We start from the raw sequence: 25948 nt of genomic DNA on the forward strand, positions 1-25948 counted from the left end.
CATTGTGTTAGACATCCAGTGCTGAGTGAATATGGTACCAAAGCATCTGGGAGAGGTGTTTCCATCCTGCACAATGTTTGTATTAGGTCAGACCAAATGTATTCCATACCTTTTTATAAGTGGTCTGGGTTTCTGTCTCGCTTTATGTTTTTAATAGTACTAGGCAAAATAAATAACACGTATATAAATTAAGGATCAGATCCGTAGCTGATGTAAATTGGTGGAGCTTCGTTAGCAGCAATGGAACTCCACCAGTTTATGCCAGTTGAGAATCTAGCCCTAAAAGTTCAGGGTATATTAGACTCCTTGTTTTTATTCTGTTGTCTTAACTTTCCCCATTAAAACAATTTCTATGTGTAGCTTAGATGTTAAGGTTCATGTTTGCTTTCAGATCACCTTTACTTAAGTTGTGACTCGGTTTACTTTGTTCAAGAGAAGTGTAGAAATTTGTTTTAATCTTAGTATTTTTTCAATGCCGTTCCAATATTATAGTTCTGCTCTTCTGAGTCCCATTACAAGTATCAGCTAATTTCCATGGATTTTACGGAAAAGGGGATAAAGTGGCAGCTTCACTGATGAAGTGGTGCTTCCTGCTATCTGAGCCTTTCAGAAGAAGATGGTCTTGTGGTTTGTAGTGTGTTAGTTGTTCTAGATCTTTCTACTCCCGGTCACATGATTTCTTACTGGCTTCCTGAACCATTGAGAGCGCCTCGATAAATGACAAGCTGGAGAGGACCACCTGTCTTCTCATGGAGTAGGATTTAGATTAGGTACCCATGGCTTGGGATATATATCCATTAGATTGACTTCATTTGTATAACACATGAATCCACTTCTGAATAGGTGGGGATGTTTTTTTAGAAAGAGGCCACAAATACTATTTGTGGGTGGCATTTGTAATGACTACAAGATATAACAGGTTTCATTTACACATGCATCTACCCAACTTTGCCTACTGAATTGTTAATTGTGTTTTACAAATCTTGTTTAGGTCCTGAGACAGATGCGCAAATTGCCCTGGCAGGACTCTGAAGTGAAAGATTATGTTATATGTTGTATGATCAACATTTGGAATGTGAAATACAATAGTATTCACTGTGTAGCTAACCTCTTAGCAGGGTTGGTGCTTTACCAAGAGGACGTTGGAATTCATGTCGTGGATGGAGTGCTAGAGGATATTCGCCTAGGCATGGAGGTAAAAAATATATTATAAGTTCATTCACTTGTTTATCAGAAAAATTAAAATAAAACCTTTCTAAATACAATTTAAAAATAGAAATAGAGGTAATGGAAAATGTTTTTCATTGCTTGATTGATTACTTTTGTACCTACGTGCCTGCTTCTTTCTTTAAGGTCAATCATCAAGTCAGAATAAAAATGAGAGAGGGTTATTGCGGTACCTACTTTGTCCCCTTGCCATAGTAAGATTGTTCCCTGTGCACTATTTATAATGCTTTTCGAGTCTAGTGTTTAAATATCTGAAGCCATGGATTTTCATATCATTTTCTTTGGAAGTCCATAATTTGATAGAGCTCATAGTTATTGAAAGCTTTTTCTAGATACTCCCCCCCCCCCCCCCAAAAAAAAAAAAAAAGTAAATTCCAGAAACTTTCTTTTAAATAATACAGGACTGGACTTCATTCAAACCTTTATATCTATTGATTGGCCAGGTTCTATGACTATCTGCACTACTGTGTATGCTAAAATTTATGTAATATGTTATGTAGATAGAACAGAGTTATCTTTGGGATCTATTATAACAAATTATATCAAGGAGTGACGACATTACTTAAAGCAAAAACATACTTTTTTAGTTTACATTTCTGTAGTGGAGACTGTAAGGCTCCTTATAGTAATTCCTATTGTGTCCACATGTATAAAAGTAAAAATGTGTCCTGCATTAAACTAGTAAATGTTGGGTTTTGTTTCAGGTTAACCAGCCGAAGTTTAATCAGCGACGGATCAGCAGTGCCAAGTTCTTGGGAGAACTTTACAATTACCGAATGGTAGAGTCAGCTGTAATATTTCGAACTCTATATTCATTTACATCATTTGGTGTGAACCCTGATGGTACTGCTAGTCCACTGGACCCTCCAGAACATCTTTTCCGAATTAGACTGGTCTGCACCATCCTTGATACCTGTGGGCAATATTTTGACAGAGGTTCCAGCAAACGGAAGCTTGATTGCTTTCTTGTGTACTTTCAGGTATTAATAAATTTAACTTTGTGTTTAAAATTAACTTTGTATGGTGGGTGTATCTTTGCATGGTCCTAAAGATTTATCTATATAGTATCTAGAATCTGTACATTTAGGTTTTTATTGTCTGGGCTCTGGTTCAGAAAAGCATTTAAATGTGTTTAAATTTAAGCACATGAGCAGTCCTGTAGACTTCCCTGGGACTATTCACATGCTTAAATTGAGCACATACTTAAATACTTTGCTGAATTGAGGCCTGAGTGTGAACCCTACAAGCTCTGTAATGATTTTTTAAATCCCTTCTGATGTTCATAGTTTTAATGAGAGAGATTTTTGAAATGGCATTAAAATGTCAAATGTAACTGGATGTTGCCATGGTAACTCCATAGAATATTCTGAAACATTCGTGGACTTCAGAGTGCTTGTGTTAATCTCTTTCAGTTTAATTTCGAAGGACAAAAGGAAAACAGGGAAGTTAAAAGATAACTCCAGTGGAGGAGTATTGGCATTAGAGCTGTCAAGTGATTAAAAAAATTAATCGCAATTAATCGCACTGTTAAACAATAATAGAATGCAATTTATTTAAATATTTTTGGATGTTTTCTACATTTTCAAATATATTGATTTCAATTAAAATACAGAATACAAAGTGTACAGTGCTCACTTGTAATAAAAAATAAAGTATTTGCACTGTAAAAATATAAAAGAAATAGTATTTTTCAATTCACCTAATACAAGTATTGTAGTGCAACCTCTTTATCATGAAAGTTGAACTTACAAATGTAGAATTATGTACAAAAAAACCTGCATTCAAAAATAAAACCATGTAAAATTTTAGAGCCTGCAAGTCCACTCGGTCCTACTTCTTGTTCAGCCAATTGCTCAGACAAACAAGTTTGTTTACACTTGCAGGAGATAATGCTGCCCGCTTCTTGCTTACAGTATCACCTGAAAGTGAGAACAGGTGTTCTCACAGCACTGTTGTAGCTGGCGTCTCAAGATATTTACATCCCAGATGTGCTAAAGAGTCATATGTCCTTTCATGCTTCAACCACCGTTCAAAGGGACATGCGTCCATGCTGATGATGGGTTCTGCTTGATAACAATCCAACGCAGTGTGGACCGACGCATGTTCATTTTCATTATCTGAGTCAGATGCCACCATTAGACAGTTGATTTTCTTTTTTGATGGTTAGGTTTCTGTAGTTTCTGCATTAGAGTGTTGCTCTTTTAAGACGTCTGAAAGCATCCTCCACACCACTTCCTTCTCAGATTTTGAAAGGCGCTTCAGATTCTTAAACCTTGGGTCAAGTGCTGTAGCTATCTTTAGAAATCTCACATTGGTACCTTCTTTGCATTTTGTCAAATCTGCAGTGAATATTCTTAAAATGAACAACATTTGCTGGGTCATCATCTGAGACTGCTATAACATGAAATATATGGCAGAATGCAGGTAAAACAGCACGGGGAACTTACAGTTCTCCCCCATGGAGTTGAGTCAAATTTAATTAACACATTATTTCTTTAACGAGCGTCATCAGCGTGGAATCATGTCCTCTGGAATGGTGGCCGAAGCATGAAGGGGCATACGAATGTTTAGCATATCTGGCATGTGAATGTTTAGCATATCTGGCATGTAAATGTTTAGCATATGCCGGCTACCAATGTGCCATGCAAATGTTTATTCTCACTTTCTGGCGATATTGTAAATAAGAAGAGGGCAGCATTATTTCCTCTAGATGTAAACAAACTTGTTTGTCTTAGCGATTGGCTGAACAAGAAGTAGGACTGAGTGGACTTGTAGGCTCTGAAGTTTTACATTGTTCTATTTCTGAGTGCAGTTATGTATGAGGTGAATTGAAAAATACTATTTCTTGTTTGTCATTTTTACAGTGCAAATATTTGTAATAAAAATAATATACACTTTGATTTCAATTATACACAGAATACAATATATATGAAAATGTAGAAGAAGATCCAAAATATTTAATAAATTTCAGTTGGTATTCTATTGTTTAACGGTGCAATTAAAACTGCGTTTAATCGCGATTAATATTTTTAATTGCGATTTAATTTTTTTGAGTTAGTCACGTGAGTTAAGTGCGATTAATCGACAGCCCTAATTGGCATATATATTAATTCAGTTCCTTTGTGGTTAAACTAAAGAAGTGATTATTTAAAATATTATGGGGTTCCCTGTCAATACATATCAAATTTGATCAGTCTAAAAATTAAAAGATATTTTTTCCTAATTGCTGTTAGTCCTGAAAATCTGAAAGTCAGACTGAGTTCTTTCTGGCTTGAACACCACCACCATTAATAAAGGTTTTGCTGATCGTACTCTGCCTTCAGATACACCTGCGCAACCTCATTGTTCTCTCATTCTGCCCTTAAATACACTTGTAGAAATAAGTGTAGAATTTCCTTTTGCATCTTACAGATGAATGTAGTGCTGGTTTGCTACATATCTCCATAATATGATGCAAAAAGAAAAGGAGTACTTGTGGCACCTTAGAGACTAACCAATTTATTTGAGCATAAGCTTTCGTAAGCTGTATACAGACTAACACGGCTGTTACTCTGAAACCCATAATATGATGATACTTTTGATAGAAGCATCACCCACTGATACCTGAAGTTTTAATGTTCACATTTTGGTGATAAATGTCTTCCCTTTTAAAAATAAATATGATTTGTATGGCTGCATTTGTACAAGAATTGAAATGCACAAAGGACATGAAGGTGACCATCTCTCATTGAAAGAATCTGCCACAAAAAGGGTATTTACATTCTATATCCATTTTTTTGATAATATTGTCAGTTGCCAGAGATGATTCATTTGGTTGTGTAATTTAAAATCTGGATTGTCACTTTAAGATTCCAGATGGATTTTTTTATTTTAAGGATTTTGTTTGAATTGTTTCAAACTGTTTTAGCAAGATATATGACTTTAGTATGTTTTTAGTGACTTGTATGCTCCTACATTAAAGAAAATGTTTTGGTAATGTCTTTTTTCTTGGTAAAATAGCTTCAGTCAACATGAAGTACAGTATGTATATAATGTGAGGATGTTTTGTATTTCAGAGGTATGTTTGGTGGAAGAAGAATTTGGAAGTTTGGACAAAAGACCATCCGTTTCCTATTGACATTGACTATATGATCAGTGATACCCTAGAACTGCTGAGACCAAAGATAAAACTCTGCAATTCTCTGGAAGAATCCGTCAGGCAGGTACAAGACTTGGAACGAGAATTCTTAATAAAACTAGGTAAGAAATAATACATCAGCAAAGCCAGTTGTTCGTCTTTTACACTGTCGTTGTTGTTGTTGTTGTTATTTATTTATTATTCTCACTAACCGTTAGGCGTTTTTAACCTTTTTATGCATTTCCTGACCTCTTCTGAATCTGGGTAATATATTAATGTGATGTACCTAAAGAAACACTAAACACGAAGGTGATTGTGGTTTTTATTTATGATGACTGGTGTAAAAGGAAAAGGAAATCCACCATCTCTAATTTTGTCAGTACACAAGAGCTTTTGGCTGCTTTGATACGGTATTTAGTGCATCCAGCAGTCCTGGTGGCTGAGTAGCTCATCACACAGAAGCGTATCCATTGGGTCTATTACCTGGACTCCTTTAAGGTATATGGGACCCTTACAGTCAAACACTGGGCTTTTAGAACAAGTAGGGTGGCCAGGTGCCCGGTTTTCAACTGGAAAGTCCGGTCGAATAGGGGACCTCACAATGTCCGGTTACTACTAGCGAGGGAGGTGCCAGGTCATCACCCACTCCAGCCCCCTACTCAGCAGGGGCCACCTCCTACCTTCGTTGGGTCCCAGCTCTGCAGGAAAATCCGTCCTGACCCGGGAGGTGAGAGTAGGAGGGGAAGAGCAGTGAGTGATGCAGGGGAGGGGTTAAGAGGAGTGGACAAGGATGGGGTTTATGGGGAAGGGGTGGGGCCACGGGGGAAGAGGCGGGACAGGGTTGATTCCAGCACTTTTGTTGGAGTGTCCGGTTTTTAAATATTACCAAGTTGGCAAACCTAAGAATAAGGCATTCAAATAAGCATGAAATGTGTATTGTTATATCCGGTTATTGAAATGAACAGTTGTGCCTACTCATGTGGGCTAGTGGATATTATGTGAAACTAGGGGTCATTTGAGTTCTGTTCCTCAGTCTTGACATGTGACCTTAGACAACTCCCTTGACCCCTTTCATTCAGTTTTCCTTCTGCATTACCTGCCTCTTAGCAGTTGATTGAACCAAGTTTAAATTGATTGAAAACCATCTTGATAGTCTTCAAGGAAAGACACTGCAGAAATGCAGTGTGTTAGTATATTTGTTGTTTGTATTTCCACAGGCACGCTCATGAATGCATATAGAGGGGCAGCTGGGCTCCAGTGGACTAAGCATAGGGATGGGTGTCGAGATCTGTGTAACATCCCTGACTTTGCTACGCCACCTTCGGCAATTCATGAAATCTCTCTGACCCTCATTTACACCATTCCATAAAATGGAGATAAAATTATTTACTAAACCAGCTATTGGAAGAGCTTTGAAATATACAGTTCTTTTCATCCACAGAAGTGTGGTGTTAGCATGTCTCCAGTGAATACTTAAATAGATGAGGAAAATGGTGCTTTGGGCATCTTTTTCAGCACTCTAGGAAGGGTAAACTTGACCACTTAGTATCTTTCTCTTTAAGGTTAGGCCTACAAAGTGTCATGAGTGTTCCAATGTTTGCTATGTAGGGAGATTAACAGTGTCTTTAACAATGATGTATTACAGAAATAAAGTAGAAAAAATACTTTTGCTTGAACTTTTGGAATATCTAGCAAGTAGCAAGCAGATCTGGAGACAAACTAAGTCACTCTTTAAGAGACTTTAATGAGTCGAGGAGACTTTAGGAAGTGGTTGACAGATGGCTTTCTGGAAGAAATTCCTTCCCTTAAAAGTTCTGCAGGATAAGAGTCACCAAGGAATTGCTACTGGTGGTCTGCATAAGAGGAAGAAATGACAGTTGTCATGTGGAGTTACAATATTCTTTATTCCCTGGGTTGAAAAGATTCAGTATAATCCTGTATTTTCCAAGACACATGTTGACTTACTCTTATGTTAGGCATGGCAATAGCAATTCTTGTCAAATTGGAATAGTTTGGAACTACAATAAAACAAGGGAACCTGTTTGCTATTCTGTTTACTGACCACAGTTCTTGCCAAGGCTCCTCCCCCACTCTGAACTCTAGGGTACAGATGTGGGGACCTGCATGAAAACCACCTAAGCTTACTTTTACCAGCTTAGGTTAAAACTTCCCCAAGGTACACATTAATTTTATCCTTTGTCCTTGGAATATCCACTGCCACCACCAAACTCTCACTGGGTTTACTGGGAAACGTAGTTTGGACACGTCTTTCCCCCCAAAATCCTCCCAACCCATGCACCCCACTTCCTGGGAAAGGTTTGGTAAAAATCCTCACCAATTTGCATAGGTGACCACAGACCCAAACCCTTAGATCTGAGAACAATGAAAAAGCATTCAGTTTTCTTACAAGAAGACTTATAATAGAAATAGAAGTAAATAGGAGTAAAGGAATCACCCCTGTAAAATCAGGATGGTAGGTACCTTACAGGGTAATTAGATTCAAAACATAGAGAATCCCTCTAGGAAAAACCTTAAGTTACAAAAAAGACACACAGACAGAAATAGTCATTCTATTCAGCACAATTCTTTTCTCAGCCATTTAAAGAAATCATAATCTAACGCATACCTAGCTAGATTACTTACTAAAAGTTCTAAGACTCCATTCCTGTTCTATCCCCAACAAAAGCAGCATACCAACAGACACACAGACCCTTTGTTTCTCTCCCTCCTCCCAGGTTTTGAAAGTATCTGGTCTCCTCATTGGTCATTTTGGTCAGGTGCCAGCGAGGTTACCTTTAGCTTCTTAACCCTTTACAGGTGAGAGGATTTTTCCTCTGGCCAGGAGGGATTTTAAAGGGGTTTACCCTTCCCTTTATATTTATGACAGCTCTATTTCTAGAAAGCTGACTGTCAGACATCTTGAGTCTTTTATGTTTTCCTTGGAATGCTCATAAATAGGCTCACAGTTTTCAGTGGAGGAAATTACTCGATGAGAATGTGACTCCCTTACTTATGCTAAATATAAACACTACTTCTGTTCTCTTTATGCTTCTATTAAACTGTATTCATCGACTGATTTCTTTAAAAAGCATATGGAAACTAGTGCTGCATTTGTGAGTTACTAAAAGGTAAACCTGTTCTTCTTCCAACTACAGTGGTGTACATTTATGAAACATTCCAAAGTTATCTGTGTTGAAATTAGTTAGCATCAGGAGCAAACACCCAGCCGTGGGGACCCCACAGCTCAATTGACCAAACACTCCCTAATGTTTATATGTAGAAACACTAGGGTAGTGATGCATTTAAAAAAAAAAATCTTTATGCAGTGCCATTGGCTGTTAATGTATTCAGTCGTTGAATGGATTTATTTTATAATTTTTAATTTCTAATTGTAAGCCCTGTTTTGCTAGAGGCTTTTTTGTGGATTTTTTTACTTGCAAGTGTTATAGGCAAGAACTTGATCCACACTACTTCTAGTTAAATCAGTTCAGTTCTCAAAGTAATCCCTTAATTTAAGGGTCAATATGTGGAGAAATTATGCATTAAATTTTATTTTTAAGAGGAATTTGCATTTTGTTCACTGTGCTATTCATTTAATTAAAATTCTTCAAATATAATTTATTATTAATATCAGACTTTGACTTCCTTATATATGTTATGATGATCAGAAAGGAAAAAAACCAATTTGGAATGGAAACCATTTCAGGTGAAATTTTTTCCCTTCCTCATGGCATGATCTAAACTACTGCTTTCATGATCTCTAACTCACCCAAAAAGGCAAATTATGACTAATTAGATGCATTTTAATATATTCCTTTCAAAGATGCCCAGCGGTTTCTGCTGTATGTCAAAGTAATTTCCAGCCTCTGAACCATTTTCTGTAAATCGGTTGCATCCAGTACAGTAGTGGGGATCTCCTTATTCCTGGAGCGTGAGTGAGCCAGTTTTGGGGAATGGCATTCCGTTGTGTTCATTCTGGCACCAGACAGGCAGATCACTGTTGTTATTTTTAAAGCTGCTATTGGATGAGCAACTGTGTTGGATTTCCAGTATCTTTTGTTCCCAGTTGAACACACACATGGTAGGATAGTTGCTAATCCTTTGCTGTTATGACTATACATAGATAAGAATCTTCTGGACCCTACTCTCTTTCTCTGTTCATATCTTTGAAAGCTATTATAATAGGTGCAAATGTTTTCACTGGAAAATATTTTGTTTGAATAGTTTTAATGAGGGATCTGACCAAACTCCAAATCATAATCTATTCCTACACGATTTTAGTAATTTTGTCAGATTCGTATTTCTGTGGATTTATTTCTGAGGTTCAGTAAAGATTCCAGATAATTAAAATGGATATATGACGGATGTTTTTTATACTATTTACTTGACACTGTTCTAGCCTGTGTTAATATTTTGTACTTTCACACACATGCCTATCTATCTCTCTAGATATGTGGCATGAATATAAGAATAAGACATCCGAAAGAACTTTACAAATTATTTACATGCACATACAAGAGGAGCCAATACATGGTTGGAAATTAACTTGTAACAATTTGGTGCAGCAGCTTGACATGTAGTGAGGAGGAATATAGTGTCCAGTTGAAATTACTGTGTAGGAAAGAAATTTAGGCAAGCAGAGTGTATTGTAACTGCCAAAATGGAAATTTAATCAAGACTAAAAGGTTAATAGTTCTACTCTAGCAAAAACGGCTTGTGATTTGAAGTGATCACAAGTGGCTAGGACGTCTATTATATTTCTTGTTCGTATGACAGCAAGTCGAGCAAGCAGAGTGCTCCTCTAACATCTCTGCTTGGCACTGGATCAGTATGATAGAGGGAAGATTGCAGCTACCTGCTCTCACACCGTTATTAACAGGTTTTTTTTATGTGGTGGAGATGCTAGTTAAAAGGATTTCACAGGTCGGATGGGTTGGCTGCTCTCTAAATAGGCTGATGTGGAAGCAAAAACTAGTAGTACTCTTTGCTCTCATCACCCTTTCTCCCATTCTAATCACATTCCCTTTACCTCTGCCCATACCTTCCTTAGGCTCAGTATTCCCTACGCCAAGGGTCGGCAACCTATGGCACGCATGCCGATTTTTAATGGCACGCTGCTGCCAGCCAAGTCCCAGCTGCCGGCCCCAGCTCAACCCGCTGCCGAATCCAGGCCGGGACCCCGGCAGGCAGCAGTGTGCCATTAAAAATCCTGCCTGCCCCAGCCTGCTCTTCTCCGCCCCCCTCTCCCCCCACCGTTGGGGCAGGGTGAAGAAGCTTGCTCCTGCCGGCTCCTGCTACAGGGCAGGCAAGCTCCCCCGTCCCCGCAGCGTGCTGGGTTCCTGCCCCTCCTCCTCTCCCTCCCTGCCGCCCATCAGCTGACGGCCCTTGCAAGGGACGGGGAGAAGCCGAGCCGCAGCTGCCCGGGGAGGAGGCGGAGAAGAGGTGGGGATGGGGCCTTGGGGAAGAGGGGTGGAATCAGGGCATATCCCCTCCAGCCCCCTGCCGTGAGCCGCTCTGGGCAGGGGGCTGGGAGCACCCACACCCACATCCCCAGCCCCCTGCCCTAACTCCTGCACCCTCCTCACACCCCCCAGCCCCCCATGCCATGCCCTGACTCCTGCACCCCCCTCACACACCTTCTGCCCTGACCCCACACACCCCAGCCTCCTGCCCTGACCCCTGCACCCCCCCATGACCCCAGCCTTTACTCCAGCACCCCCCACACATACCCAGCCCCCCCAACCCCATGCCCTGACTCCTGCACCCTCCTAACACACCCCCTGCCCTGACTCCTGCACCCCCCACACCCCATTCCCTGACTCCTGCACCCTCCTCACGCACCTCCCAGCCCTCTGCCCTGACCCTTGCACCCCCTCCATGTCCCCAGCCTTTACTCCAGCACCCCCCACACATACCCAGTCCCCCCCACATCCCGTGTCCTGATTCTTGCACCCCCCACATTCTCACCCCCACCCTGAGCACCAAACGGGAGCTCCTGCACTCTTCCCCCCCCCCCACATTCCTACGTGCACCCCTCGCACAAAATGGGAGCTCCCCAGGTAAGCACTCCACACCCAAACCCCAACCCTGAACCCCCTCCCTCATTCTAGCTCCTGCTCCTTCACCCCCAGCCCTGTGCTCAGTGCATTCCCACCCTCAGCTCCGTGCAGAGAGAGGAAGAGAATGGGCTAGAACCAGAGAGAAGGTAGGTACCCACTCTGTGTGGGCAGGGCTGGGATCCCAGACCGGCAGCGGGCTGAGCAGGGCGGCAGCCAGGACCCTGGGTGGCAGGAGCCGGCAGACGGAACCCCAGACCGGCAGCGGGCTGAGTGGCAGCGGACTGAGCCGCTCAGCCCACTGCTGGTCTGGGGTCCCGGCTACCGGCCCCGCTCAGCCCGCTGCCGGTCTGGGGTTCTGGCTGCTGGCGCCTTGCCAGCCGGGGTCCTGGCCCCAGGCCCCGCTCAGCCTGCTGCCGGCCTAGGTGAACGGAACCCCAGACTGGCAGCAGGCTGAGCGGGCCGGCGGCATAAGATCAACATTTTAATTTAATTTTACGACAATACGACATATGACAATAGTTTAGTTATATAATATATAGACTTATAGAGAGAGACCTTCTAAAAAATGTTAAAATGTATTACTGGCACGCAAAACCTTAAATTAAAGTGAATAAATGAAGACTTGGCACACCGCTTCTGAAAGGTTGCCGACCTCTGCCCTACACAGTTCCTTTCTCTCTGAAGATAGCTTTTCCAGTGCTCACTCCTCAGTCTCAACTCTTGCTCTCTTTGATTGTTAACTCATCCAGTGTAAATGGATGTTGGGGTTTGAAACTGGAACAGCTTTAAATATATTTCTTTTCATTAAACTTCAGGTGCTGTTTAAAAGTCTTACCGTTCTTGAGTAATCTGTCCATGGAAACCCAGGTTTTCATACTTGCTCCTTCAGCCAGTATGGGTTTGAAGTGCAGCTGAAAGACCATACTCTCATGTCCTCCTTAAGAATACCTTTGTGATTCAGCATCAATCCATTAGTTCTGAGGGGAGTTGTGTCCAGTTCATCATTAGAAAGGAAGATTGATAGCTTGGAGCCTCTGGAATTGGCGGGAAGGGAGTGTGTATGCATGAGCAGAACTTGAGTCAAACTCCAGGAAGTACAAAACAATACTCTAACATTAACAGCATTACTGAGATTTGGCGAATTTAAATGTCTTATTCAGGACTTAGGTCCAGATTTTCTAAAATGACTTATGATATTGGGTGCCCTGTCCAAGACCCCTTAAAAGACCCTGGCTGATTGCGGGTGCTCAGCGCTTTCTGAAACTCAGGTCCTTTTAAAGTCTCCAGTTGGGTACTGAAAAAAACATGGGGTTCCCAAAATCACTGTTCATTTAGAAAATCTTAGTGGATAAGAATTGTATACATCAGCATTGCCAAGTTTGATCTAAGTACCTCACATGGCCCCCATTAAGGCTGTATCTGAGCAGCTCACCTAAGAATGTGTTTTGTTTTTTAATTCAAGGGAGTACTGGATCCTCTTGTATGAAATATTGCATTGTTTAATATAAGCATTTGAGTAGAGAAGTGCTGTGAATACCTAGTATTTTGTTGTCATGCTACTGGTATAGATTTATATTATTAAACTGATGTGTCTGTAAAATCGCAAAAGTTACTGCATGACCTGTTTTAGGACACTTAAAATAAATCTGTTATCAGTGAAGTGTCTAACAGCTGACCAGCAAATTGATCTTATACAATAAACTAGAGTAGGTTAACATTTGTCTACTTTGAGTTATGGAACTGAAACAAGGAAAAGGCACCGCACTTGTTTTCTAGTGATCTGTACATTGAAGGCTACACAGATCTTTCTAACAAAGCCTGGCCATCATATTTTCAAAATGCTTCCTTGTAGCTTTTCATGACTTATAGCACAACTCATGGATAATGATTAAAGGAGCAATGTGAATAAGATTTCTGCAGTGGATTCATGGACATAGCCAATACAGTTGCGTTTGGGGTAGTCTGTACTGAGCTGATCATTGTTGGTCTGTGTTGAAGCCCCAATTTAATGCACTCATGATGGCCCATAGAAGCAAAAATTTCTCTTGCTACAAAAATTTGTGCCCAGCTCAGGTTTCCACAGTTATGAAAATGAGCTCAAACTTGCTGGAGTAGATTGAAGTATTGGTTCCTGTAATAAGAAACAAAAGTAGCTACTCAAAGTTCTCGGAGAATGGAAATTAGTTCTTTCTTTGCACTCCAAAATAACTAACCTAACTGTATGGGTCATATAGTTTAAACTATGAATAAGGTACTGTGTACTGACTACATCAGTTTTGAAGGGTATCTTTGAAAAATCATTGGCTGAAATCTTCTGTGTTGGGCAAGGCTAGCATCAGTATCATTCTCTGCTAGCTCAAACCACAATCCCCATGAGTATAAAGTGGTTTTGTGGATTAAATTTAAAGTATGTATGAAAGAGCACTTTGTGCTAGAAGCTTGTCCATTTTTGTAGTGGATGGCTTAGCTTTAGCAAGATTTTTTTCAAAAATAAATTACCTTGTTTTTCCATATTTCAGAGCCATACTCAATTCTCATATGTTTTTTATTAATAGTTTAACTATTTCTAAGACTAAATTGTAAGCTGAAATATACCTGCTGCATTTTCTGATCTGATAATGTGTAATGGGGTCTGATTCCATAAAGGAGAATTGAAATTATATCACAAAATATTTAGTGACGTAATAGCAGGGTCTGGGATAATCCAAAATTATTCAAACCAAAATTAAAATACACTTGTAATTATTTAAAGGAAACAATATAACTAAGAGAACAGACCAAACTGAAGGGTAATTTTATGAAGAAATTGGAGCATTAGTGAGTTGATTGTCTTGTCAAAATAATACAAAACAAAAACCGGAAGACAAAGTAGACTTATAAGGGATGGAGACAATGAGTCTGTTAATGGAGAAGATGGTAAATGAGCTGGGATCCTTTGAAGTATTCCTCTCTACAGGAGGATAGGGACATTAGGTGACTGCTTTGGGAAGGGTGCAGGATTTGCCCATACATACTCAAATGCAGGATCTCAGGACCTTACTAGGGAAACAAAAAACAGTTTCAGTTTTACAAGAATCTATTATAAACAGGCTAAATGTTTTGTCCAGAATTATGAAATGTACTGAGTTTCATTTTATAATAAATCACAGTAACAACAAAAATTTTTACTGTGGTTTGTTTGATGTAGTGCCATAAGTTGAGAATTGAGAGTTTCTAACACAGGTTGTAGGAATTTTCACTACATGCTCTGAAGTGTTTCTTAAACAGTCTGTACAGTTCTTGATAAATCTCCCAGAATACTTAAAATCACACTGCAGAGATCCAATAACATCCAGCATCTGGCATTTTATGTACAGCATCTAAGATGTTTGTGTCATTTTAATGTAGCCTTCAAAATGTAGTACAGGGGAGTTGAAGAAATTTCAAAGATATTTTGAGATGTAACACTTCTTTACTTGATCGGTGTTCTGTGGAAATTCCTAAATGTTCCCAGTAAAAACTCTTTCTTGAGTTGTTTTGAAACCATTTTCTCTTATGATTTTGCTCAGAAAGAAATACCTTATACAATTATAAATATATATATCATTCAAGACTTAATCACTAGTCCTGCATAATACTTCAATCAGCATTTACTAGGATTGGATTTTTCAAACTGTCATACATCAGTGCAGTATTTTTAATGTGATGCCACAGCAAAAGATTGCTTCCTGTCTAACACATTCTATTCCTAATCCTTTCCTATTTTTCAACTCTCAGGCATTGTGAATGACAAAGATTCAAAAGATTCTATAACAGAAGGAGAGAACCTGGAAGAAGAGGAAGAGGAGGAGGAAGGTGGAGCAGAGACAGAAGAACAGTCTGGAAATGAAAGTGAAGTAAATGAGCCAGAGGAAGAGGTGATCACATTCATTTACCTTGTTTTGCACTATTCTTACATAGAAGGAAAAAATACTTAGCATTTTGCAAACCATAAAGGCCTAAACTGGGGTTGGCAAACTTTTTGGCCCGAGGGCCACATCTGGGTGAGGAAATTGCATGCAGGGCCATGAATGTAGGGCTGGGGCAGGGGGTTGGAGTGCAGTAGGGAGTGTGGGGTGTGGGACGGGGTGCGGTGAGCAGGAAGGGGCTCAGGGCAAGGGGTTGGGGCAGAGGAGGGGTGTGCGGCATATGAGGGGGCTCAGGGAAAGGGGTGGGGGTGCACAGTGTGGGAAGGGGCTCAGAGCAGTGGTGCAGGGAGGAGTGCATGAGGGGTCTCAGGGCAGGGGTTTGGGGGGCAGGAGGGGTTTGGATGCAGTAGGCGGTTGGAGTGCAGGCAGGGGGCTCAGGGCAGGGAGTTCCCCATTCCCAGTCAATGGGAGCTTCCAGGGAGGTACCCACAGGCAAAAGCAGCGCACAGAGCCCTCTGCCCCCCCCCCCCCCCCTTCCCCAGGGGCCGCAGGGACGTGATGCCGGCCGCTTCCCGGAGCGGAGTGGAGCCTGCTGCACCGCGGGGGTGGCAATCCTGCAGGCCAGATCCAAAGCCCAGAGGGGCCGGATCCGGCCCGTGGGCCGTAGTTTGCCCACCCCGGACCTAAACCTTGTGGTAGGCCTGCACAAAGCCTCGAAGTCAGTTGATGCAGCATTGCTCTGCTGTGCACAGGGCCCTAGTTGTAGAGAGAATGTTTAGGTGGGATTCTAAACCCGATGTGCTGTGGAGTTACCAGTTCTGCTTGTGCTTCATGGAGGGAAGGAGTGTACCTCCTAGCTGCTATGGAGAGTCCCTGTACAAAAATCCATTTGCTCAGGTTATGCAAAAAGGGCCCTTAATAATGTCCCTCAACACCCCTCGGAAGGTAGGCAATAATATCCCCATTTTACATATGTGGAAAAGTGAACACTGAGCATTCAAGAGACTTGCCCAAGGAAATAGTGGCAGAGGAAGGGTTAGAACTCAGTGCTGTCCTCAGTCCACAAGGAAATAATGGCAGAGGAAGGGTTAGAACTCAGTGCTGTCCTCAGTCCACAACCCTGTGCTCTGCCCAACAGAATCATAGAATATCAGGGTTGGAAGGGACCTCAGGAGGTCATCTAGTCCAACCCCCTGCTCAAAGCAGGGCCAATCCCCAATTTTTGCCCCAGATCCCTAAATGGCCCCCTCAGGGATTGAACTCACAACCCTGGGTTTAGCAGGCCAATGCTCCAACCACTGAGCTATCCTTTCCCCCTCCTCCTCCCATGCTACCTCTCAGCATAGCTATTAATCTATAAATATAAAGCTATTTTTGTACCATCTCCTATACCAGTTATTGGAGCAGATGCATTAACTATCATATAAAAGACCAAAACTAAAGGAAGCAAGAGGCACCTTGTGCTGTTCATTTTTCCTGTGTAATATGGATAATAAGAAGCATTGGGATCACGTCAGTCTTCATTACTGCTTCAGTAATCTTTTGAATCAAATTGATATAGCCAATAAAAAAGCAAGTGTGCAATATGCTAATATATGTGATCTTGAAAATTCTAACTTCTGTGGCTTAATGTAGCTCAGAAGTTTGTTTCTCTCTCCAAGTTTGTGTGTCTCTTTTTGGTCCAGTAAAAGATATTACCTAACCCACCTTGTCTGTCTAATATCCTGGGACCAACACAGCTTCAGCAACACTGCATAAAACAGCTTGTCTAATAAAAAATTAGTCTGCTTTCAGATCAGTCTCACTGAGGAAAATGTAACTTGTTCAATAAAGAACAAGTTTTGGAAACAACATGAGGACCCAGGCATAGGGCAGATCAAGGGTTAGTGTGACAGTAAGATGAGTATTCAAAAACTGATCAGTAACTGTCGCTAGGTGGCATGGCATTATCATTCGAAGCAGACTACATTGCATGTTGTGATCAAAGATCAATCAATCAATTATACAACATTTCATGGCAGTGAGGGGGGCTGTAAATAGTGAATGCACTTAATGTTTCTCTCATTAAATTATGTTAAAATGTAGCATGTCATTAAAATTTAAACTTTAAATATGCTATTTCAGGAGTGCTCAGACAATGACGATGAGGAGGGTGAGGAAGAAGAGGAAGAGAATACTGATTACCTCACAGACTCCAATAAGGAAAATGAAACTGATGAAGAGAACACAGTACGTGCCACTGCTTTTGAATAATGAGACCGGTTTTACATGCTCAGTTTTCTTGACTGAATATTTTTAGCAGATAATGCTCATTAGAGATTAGGGGACATGCACTAAAAATATTCACAGATGTTCTTTCAGACAAAAACAAGTTCAGTTTGACATTTGCAACCCCTTAATGTTTGCTTTTCACAGACATTCATACGAACAATTTTACTTACTAGACTCTTAGGAAAGTGAAAGTGTCACAAGTAATCATGAAAATATTCATTCACATTGGAAGAGATTGCATAGCCATTGTGAAAACACTGAGTGGACTGCTAGAAAAAAGGGAAGTTTTGACATGTTATTGAGGTAACTAATAGCAAATTGACATGGTAAAGTAGATTCTCCTTTGTGTCACAGAATTGTAATAAGGAAGCAGGACAAACAAACAAAAAGCAGCAGTGAAGAAATGATGGGGGTGTGTTGTTACGTCACTATCGAAAGCAATCACATCAAATCTGGTCATCCAGCTGTGTGCCTGGAGTGTGGTCTAATAGTAAGATGGGGAATGATCACCCCAAAACAGATGTGCTGTGGTAACATCTGAAAAAGTAGCATATTGAGGTATTTGCTGTGTTACATTCTGATTACCTCCATTCAGATCAAAAAGACGCACCAAATGACACAGTCACTTGGATCATGGAAACAAGCAGAAGCATTGCCAGAGGCGGAAACAGGTGTGATAGAGAATGAGGACCTATATAGACGGCCTTTGATGCCAGTGTCTCTTGGGTGATGGCACTTGCTTGGTATTAGTCAGCTGTTCTGACATTAATGAAAGGGAGCCTTTAGCCCAGAGAGGGCACCCAAGGAGGTCATTCAGCTGTTGGAGAGTGGGAAGGAGGATGTTATACAAGAGATTCAGCAGAGCCTACTGAGGTTGTTGGTCTTGCAACATTCTGCTGCTGCTTTACTGGATGGTGGTGCAGAGGCAGAACCAATTGGCCACCCACTGAGCTGGGTGTCTTGTTTCATATTGTTAGGTCTACAGTTTTGTTCCGCTTAAAAAGAATAAAAATTATCATAGACTAAAATGTGTTCTCAAGAACTATATGCCAAACAACCACAAAGCCTCTCTGTAGATAACTAACTAGGGTCTCATTGCATCAGTGCACCCTTACATCAGCTGTCCCATGAATAGATGATGATTATTATTTACAGTAGTACCTGCTATATGTGTGAGCTTTACAAATATTTATGGGCAGTCCCCTCTGAATAAGCATTCTAATTTCCCAATCTAAGAAATACAGCCAAATCAATCAGTTGCGGTTGCAGATGGGGAGAGAATATTATTTTGTATATATTGTAGGCATGATGTCTAAAATAAGTACAAATCAATGTGCCGACTGTATTGTAACATATTGCAGATAATCAGTTTTTAGGCAGTGATCAATGTTAGTAAGCATTAGAGCAGTAAACACCAAAATTCCTAAACTGGGCAAATCCATTCTAACATTTTTTTCCTTCAGCAATTTTTTTAAAACTAAACCCATGACAAATTTTGTCAGAGATGCAAGCAGAGTAATTTTCTTAGTAATTCGCATCCGTCCTGAACTTCTCTACTGCTGAAATTAATGTAACAGAATATTTGTCTTCTAAACCAGGAAGTAATGATTAAAGGAGGAGGACTTAAACATGTTCCTTGTGTAGAGGACGAGGACTTCATTCAGGCATTGGATAAAATGATGCTGGAGAATCTTCAGGTATTAGTCCTTGTTATCGTCTTAGATTAAATAAGCACCTTTATTGCATAGTTGATTCTGAAATAAGTGGTTAACATGGAGCTGCTTGCACCATGGGATGTGGGTGTTTTTTCATACTCTGTTTTTGGCTGCCTTCCTTCAGTGCTAGGTTTTCTTAATTCTGCACAACTGCTCTGCGACCTTTTTTTTTTATACAAGTCCTTCTGCCCAGCTTCCTAGGTAGGGGCCTTTTGGGAAGAACAGTCATGAAAATCAGTCTTGGATGCTGGGGTGGTTTGGCTCAATCCTGTTCTTTCACAAAAGCCTCCCTTTCCCCCTTAATCTTTACTCCCTCTCCCGTCATTACAAATATCCTGCAGCTCTGAGTGCTAAATGGAGCTCTATTAATCCTGTGCTTTATTGACCAGCAGGTGTGCTTCTGAGATGCACCCATCCTGCCAGCTCAGGAAGGGAGAGATAATCCAAGATTCAGTCTTGGGTCTGCTGTTTGATAATATCCTGATTATTAATTGTGAAGTTTAGATTAAAAGGCAATATTAAATTGCTTCTGCTCTTCCAGTAGTACTGCCAGACACCACATAGATGAATTGGCCTTTGGATGATGCCGTCCTAATTGACTGAGAAGATACACAAAGGAATTCTCATGTCTTCTTGATGAGCCTACTGATGTTGCTGGAGTAGCGGGAGTTATAGTTTATACTTGTTTCTTTGAATGCTAGTGATATTTCAGGGAGGTATTTTATTATACAGACTAATCCAGACATGCTGCTAGGGAGTAAGTTTTCACTCTTGTAACATCCAGTGGGACGTGATTGATTCTTTGCTGATGGTGCATCTTCTAAAACAGGCATCATAAGTGGCCTTTTAACAAGAGTCAAATCTGTTCACCCGCTTTAGTAAAGTAAATTTCAATACAAAAAATGTTTCCTGAACATAATGCAACCTTGTCAAATGCTGTAAAACTGCTAAATTGTATTATTTCTATTGTCAGAACACTCAATTCCAGATATTTTCAATATGGCTTGTGACTGGGGATGTGTTCTGAGTGCAAATAGATACTTTTTCTTACTAAAATTTTCTTTTCTAAAATTCATGTCAAGGGGAAAAGTTTTGAGCTGGTTATTTTTTAAAGCTCAGAAATGAGATTTGTATTTCTGGAAGGTGAAGATGCAGAAACTATTTCCAGACCAGCATTGGCGGTTTATTGTGGCATACCTGATTGATGTATTTGATAAATTAAATATGTTGAATTTGTCAGTAGAGGGATGCAATACAAACATTTTTAAAATTACAGATAAGGCAGTGGCCATTTTGAGAAAACAGAGCCTGGGCCAGAGTAGAAGATAATGCCTTAACCTCATTTGAATTTCTTAGTGACTGCTGTGGAAGGATGGAAATTTCCATGGACACTGGAAGGAGCAATTACTGATTATGTAGGAACTCTATAAAATGAGCTCAAGTACTGTTTCAAGAATCAGTGATTAAGGAATGGAAGTAGTATGGCTGGAGGAGAATTGCTTTTAATAAAGCAGCTGTAAATTGTTTTCTTCTGCCCAATAAATATCTGGAGATGCTGACTGATTCTTTCAACTGACTGCTCAATAAAGATAAAGCCTATGACACAGACACATTTTTGGCTTTATGCATCACGTGATTATCCATACATAGGATGTTAAGCATTATAAATGTTGCTGCCATTTGAATTTACATAGCATGTCAATGGCTAAAATAAAAACAAAACAAATGACATCTGGAGAATAATTTGGTAATCTGTTGCAAGCACTGTATCAAGAATAGAGTAACTGGAATATTACAAAAAAATCGGAATCCAGAATTACTGATCTTACTATATCCAATTTTAGTTGAATTGTTTCTTTAATTTTAAAAATCATTCACAAATCCCTTAAAATTGAGTATATTTCCTCATTGTCGTTTTCTAAATTAACATGCTGCAATGTTCTCAATTCTACGTAATGAATATAAGAGGGTAAGAAGTGTAGCAACTCAGAAGGAAACAATACATTTTAATGAGACTGTACACATGTATATAGCTCTGTTATTTTAGAAGGTAATTTACATTTTTTATGAAAAATGAATTGTGAAAACAACAAAGCTTTCATATTTTCAGAATTTGATTGCCTAGAGCATTTTGCATCCCCTTTCTCTTTAGCAACGGAGTGGAGAATCTGTGAAAGTTCATCAGCTGGACGTTGCTATTCCTCTGCATCTCAAGAGTCAGCTAAAGAAGGGTCCACCTTTGGGTAGTGGGGAAGGAGAATCAGAGTCGGGAGACACAATGCCATTTGTCATGTTAACTCGAAAAGGCAACAAACAGCAGGTAAGGGATTATATGAATGTAAGTAAACATTTTCCTTTGTCACAACTCAAAGAGTTTGGTTTCTTCATCTTTATTTCTTAGAATGGGATGCAGTCCTCTGTTCTGTTGATGGGAACTCCCTGGAATTCTAAATTCTTACTAGGAGTCGGAGAGGACCACTTTATACCCTTATTTGTTTTTATATTAAGTTCTCTAATTAGACCAAAGAGAGATGCTGAGCAATATATGTTATGTATACAAAGTACAGGCGCAGTTTAACTGGCAGCTGGGAATTTGAATCCATGCCATTATAAGATGCCACTGGAACTTGGAAAGACAGCATGATTAACATCAGCAACAGGAGTAATATACTCAAGGGAGTGTCACAGATCTATCCCACTCTTGCACACTCACCAGACTGCTGATGAGATCCATCTCATTAGGCCCCAGGTGCTGTAAGCCTCCAGAATCTAAACACAAGTCCAAGCACTGCCCCGGCTTGGCATTCCTGAGCATGCTTTCAGGGTGTAAATCCTCTGTCTAGCACCCTCTTCTGAGAGCTGAGGCACTGCAGTTCAGCTGCCTAATCACTAGGGACCAGTGCTGACCTTTTAAGCTTCCTGGGAGCTTAAGCATGTCCTCTCCCAGAAGTCCAGCCATGTGGGCACTTTTACTATTTTCTTCTTCAGGGGCATATTGATAGTATAAGCATAAAGACATAGCACAAGATTCTAAGAGACCATTGCTCTTTATTTAATAGTACAAGAAACACAAATGTAGACAAAATAATACACACTTATATGCACTTCCTTGAATAATGTCCCTATGGCTGCTCCTCTTGAGGTATGCATGCATCCTATGCACCTTCGATCAGAGATTTTCTGCAGCAGTAGGTATACACCCTAGGTATCCTCATGACCCATACCAAGGATGTATAGGGCTGCGGCTGACAAACCACACTCCATTTCTTCTCAACTTCCTTGGCGTAAGGCGAAGGATCTAGTGGTGCCCACTTGTGCAGCCACTTACCTCACTTGTTCTTGGTCGTTAGTTTACCTATATTAGTTTAGGTTTGTATAGGTTTTATATTTGTTTAGTTTTATTGTTTTTTTCCCTATAAACTTAGGCTTTTAGCCTCTCCCTTTCCCCGCACTCCCTTCAGGTGAGAACCCACCTTTGCTGAAGGAGCTTTCTTTTGCTTTTCCTTTGGGCATACCTAAATCCCCAGGATTCAAATTTTGCCTCACTTGCCAGGAGTCCTTCCGAGTTAGTGATGGCCACTCACACTGTATCCACTGTTTAGGGGGTACTCAAATGCAATCAAAGTGTAAGGTTTGCTCAGGATTCAAAGGATGTTTCAGGAAAGACAGGGAGATAAAGTTTTGTCTCCTCATGATTGAATCCTCTGTCCATCCTACATCACAATAACAATCCTCTACCTCCGACCCTCCGACAGCAGTTTTGAAGTGACCACAGTTCCCCACCAACCTCTGCACCTTGATTACCTTCCAGACCTGTGGGGGAGAGATCTGCAGCACGGACAGTGTGAAGTCTCCAGCCAAAAGGCTATCTAAATCTCCTCAAAAAGAACCTGGCCCTAAGAGACCTGCTGTACCAAAAACCTCCAGGTGAAGGTTCCAAGTGGTCTCAGTACCAGGGGTTCCTCTACTCTGGAATTCTCAAGTACCTCTAAAAACCACGGTTCCCATCACCTGGTACCAAAACATACCTCGGTGTAACTGAAATATGATTGAGGTGTCTGAGACTCTAAAAATTCTGCATTGAGAAAGATGGTACTATCTGAGACCTCTGCTGCTGCTTCGGTACTCAGATCAGTCATTCAGCTGACAGTGCACTCTGCACCACATCTGCACTCTGCACCTCCTACATCTGAGACTCATCTAGTTTCTGCACACATTCACTTAGTACTGAAGCAGTTTTGATTTTCCAGAAGTTTATTCATCTCTGATGAACCTGAGTGCCCTCTTGTTGAGTTCAGCAAGACTTCCAGTATCACAGCCAGAATTATCTCCAGTACATTATCAATAACCACTGGTTATTGATATCTATCGTTCAATCAATCAGCAATTGCTAGTGGTTCCCTGGTACCCATGTGGACAGACACACTTCCTAGTACTCCACCCTTGTCTATCCCCCTTCTGGACTATGCAGAAGACAGCTCTTCTGACTCCCAGATTTCCATACAAGGCTCCTTTGATTATCAACCCAGGTCTGATTCCCATGAATCTGTCTCCTTGAGGAACACTTCAAAACACAGGCAGTCTCAAACTGTTCCTCATCTTTCTTGGTATCTCTGGCCCTCCCCAATGGCCATATTGAGATCCTTGAACAGCTTACTGTCAGCAGTTCTCCAATGCACTGAACTCTCGGAATCCCACAGACAACGCTCTCCTGTCGTGTGTCCATCTTCCCCCCGGCGCATCAATCCCAGTCATGAGAAAAATTGTTGAAAGAACAAGAACAAAGAACTGATGAGGAGGTTACCCCTCAGATTAATACTTCATCATCCCCTCCAGATGAGGCTGTTACCCCTTCCACCTACTATAGATGATTTCAAAGTTTCAGAACTTGATGAAGAGAATGGGTGATACTCTGCAAATGCCATTAGAAGAAATCCAGGAGACCCAGCATAGGCTGTTGGATATTATTCATACACAGAATCCAGATGAGTGGCTTTACCTTCAAATGAGGCCTTATTGGAGTTTCGAAGACAATTTGCTAAACCCTGGCCACTGCTCCTCTTGTCCTCTAAGAGAGCAGATGACAAGTGTTGTGTTCTGGCTTGGCGTTCAGAGTTTTTGTTTTCACACCGTGCCCCATCTCTTTGGTTGTAGATGTGGTGAATGAATGCAACAGGCAACATCGTTTGAGAACTGCCCCACATAACAAAGACTAAAAGCGCTTGGACATTTTTGGTCACAAGAGCTACTCCTCTGCTACTCTGAAATTCCGAAATTACCAGGGAATTCTTGCTAACTACAACCATGTCACATGTAGCAAGTTTAATTCTTTTAATGAGCATCTCCCACAGGAACAAAGGGAACAGTTTCAATCTATCATTATTGAAGGACAGCTCTTTATAAAAAACAACTTTGCTAGCCTCTCGACACATTCGGTACAGCAGCTTGCTTCATCTCCACAGCAGCTGTCATGTGTCTAGCCTCATGGTTGTAATCCTCAGGAATTGAGATGTTGGAAGCATGGTAGAAGATCTTCCCTTTGATGGACTTCTGTGGACTCACTGAACAACTGATAGTCCTTATGTTCTCTCAAGAATTCAAGGTGACCCTCCGCCCACTAGGGATTTTTACATTGGCAAATAAGAAAAGATTCAGTAGGTCACAGACATCCCAGAGATCTTGTCTGTCTGTTTTCTACCTATAACAGATCATCAGACTCTCCTAAAAAAGAAACCTAGGTTCCAGACAACTTACCTGTTCTTATCAGCCAAGCATTCATTTTGACGTCTTGGTTGCGGGATACAAACATTTCCACATTCTAGAACTGATGCTGCAGCATCCTACCCACATCCTCTCCCACCTTTTATAGGTCGAAACCTGTCTCCCATTTCTGCAGCTCATGAGAGCAGATTACTTCCAATGGATGGGTGTGGAGGTTCTAACATTGGGATACTCCATTCATTTTCAGCCCTGTCCCTTTTCAGGGATCCATCTCACAAGTCTCTCCTGAGGCAAGAGGTTCTGTCATTTCTCCACAAAGGAATTGTGGAACTAGTTTCCACACAGTATGAAGGGAAAGGATTTTATTCCAAATACTTCCTGGTTCCCAGAAAGAGGGGCAGATGAACACCAATCCTAGATCTCAGGATTCTCAATATCTTTGTCAAAGTAGAAAAGTTCAGGATGGTGACACACCCGGCTCCTCGGGCAGCTATCTGGAATTTGCCAGTACTCTTCACCACTCTGTTTTCTTCTCTAAGCACAGTTCTGACTCTCAGTACCTTTTAACCATGCTTGTTTTCCCTTAGATTCCTTTATATGGGGGAAAAACATTTTCCACTCTGTTCAAAATAGAGAATGTCTTCTTAATCAGTCTTGCATGAATGAATGAATGGGGGAAGGAAGATCCCAGGATCTTCAGGACGCTACAGCTTCTGAAGAATTTCCTGAAAACAGACTTTCAGTTTCAGATCAAGTTGCAGTGTTTGCTATTTTAGGTTTTTGAAAGAGCTGCTATTCTAGCTGAATTTGTTCAACTCAGAAATCAGTGATTTCTAAAAAGTCTCTTTTTGATTCTGTTTGAGCCAAGTATAGGGGAAAATTCTGCTGTGAGTTTAAAACCACTGAAAATGGAAACTCTTTTTATAAAACAAAAAACCTAACTCTTCCTTG

The 25948-nt window shown here is 40.8% G+C and overlaps 1 protein-coding gene across 20 annotated transcripts in view; it reads left to right on the forward strand.

Moving 5' to 3' along the window:
- Nucleotides 1–25948, forward strand: part of UPF2 (UPF2 regulator of nonsense mediated mRNA decay) — a 197470-nt gene that overhangs the window by 71521 nt on the left and 100001 nt on the right. For 19 of the 20 annotated variants that reach the window (XR_006292715.1, XM_043552968.1, XM_043552946.1 and 16 more), the window contains 7 exons: nucleotides 992–1195; nucleotides 1932–2207; nucleotides 5283–5466; nucleotides 15160–15299; nucleotides 17415–17519; nucleotides 19160–19258; nucleotides 21429–21596. Coding sequence is in view for 19 of the 20 variants with exons in the window: in XM_043552968.1 (XP_043408903.1) it covers nucleotides 992–1195; nucleotides 1932–2207; nucleotides 5283–5466; nucleotides 15160–15299; nucleotides 17415–17519; nucleotides 19160–19258; nucleotides 21429–21596 (1176 nt within the window). In the remaining variant the exon portion in view is untranslated. Of the gene's footprint in view, nucleotides 1–991; nucleotides 1196–1931; nucleotides 2208–5282; nucleotides 5467–15159; nucleotides 15300–17414; nucleotides 17520–17915; nucleotides 19259–21428; nucleotides 21597–25948 lie in introns of those variants that run through there. The other variant, XM_037889322.2, reaches the window with a different exon arrangement.

Source organism: Chelonia mydas, chromosome 1 (genome assembly GCF_015237465.2).
Source record: "Chelonia mydas isolate rCheMyd1 chromosome 1, rCheMyd1.pri.v2, whole genome shotgun sequence".
In the NCBI taxonomy this organism is placed as follows: Eukaryota; Metazoa; Chordata; order Testudines; family Cheloniidae; genus Chelonia; species Chelonia mydas.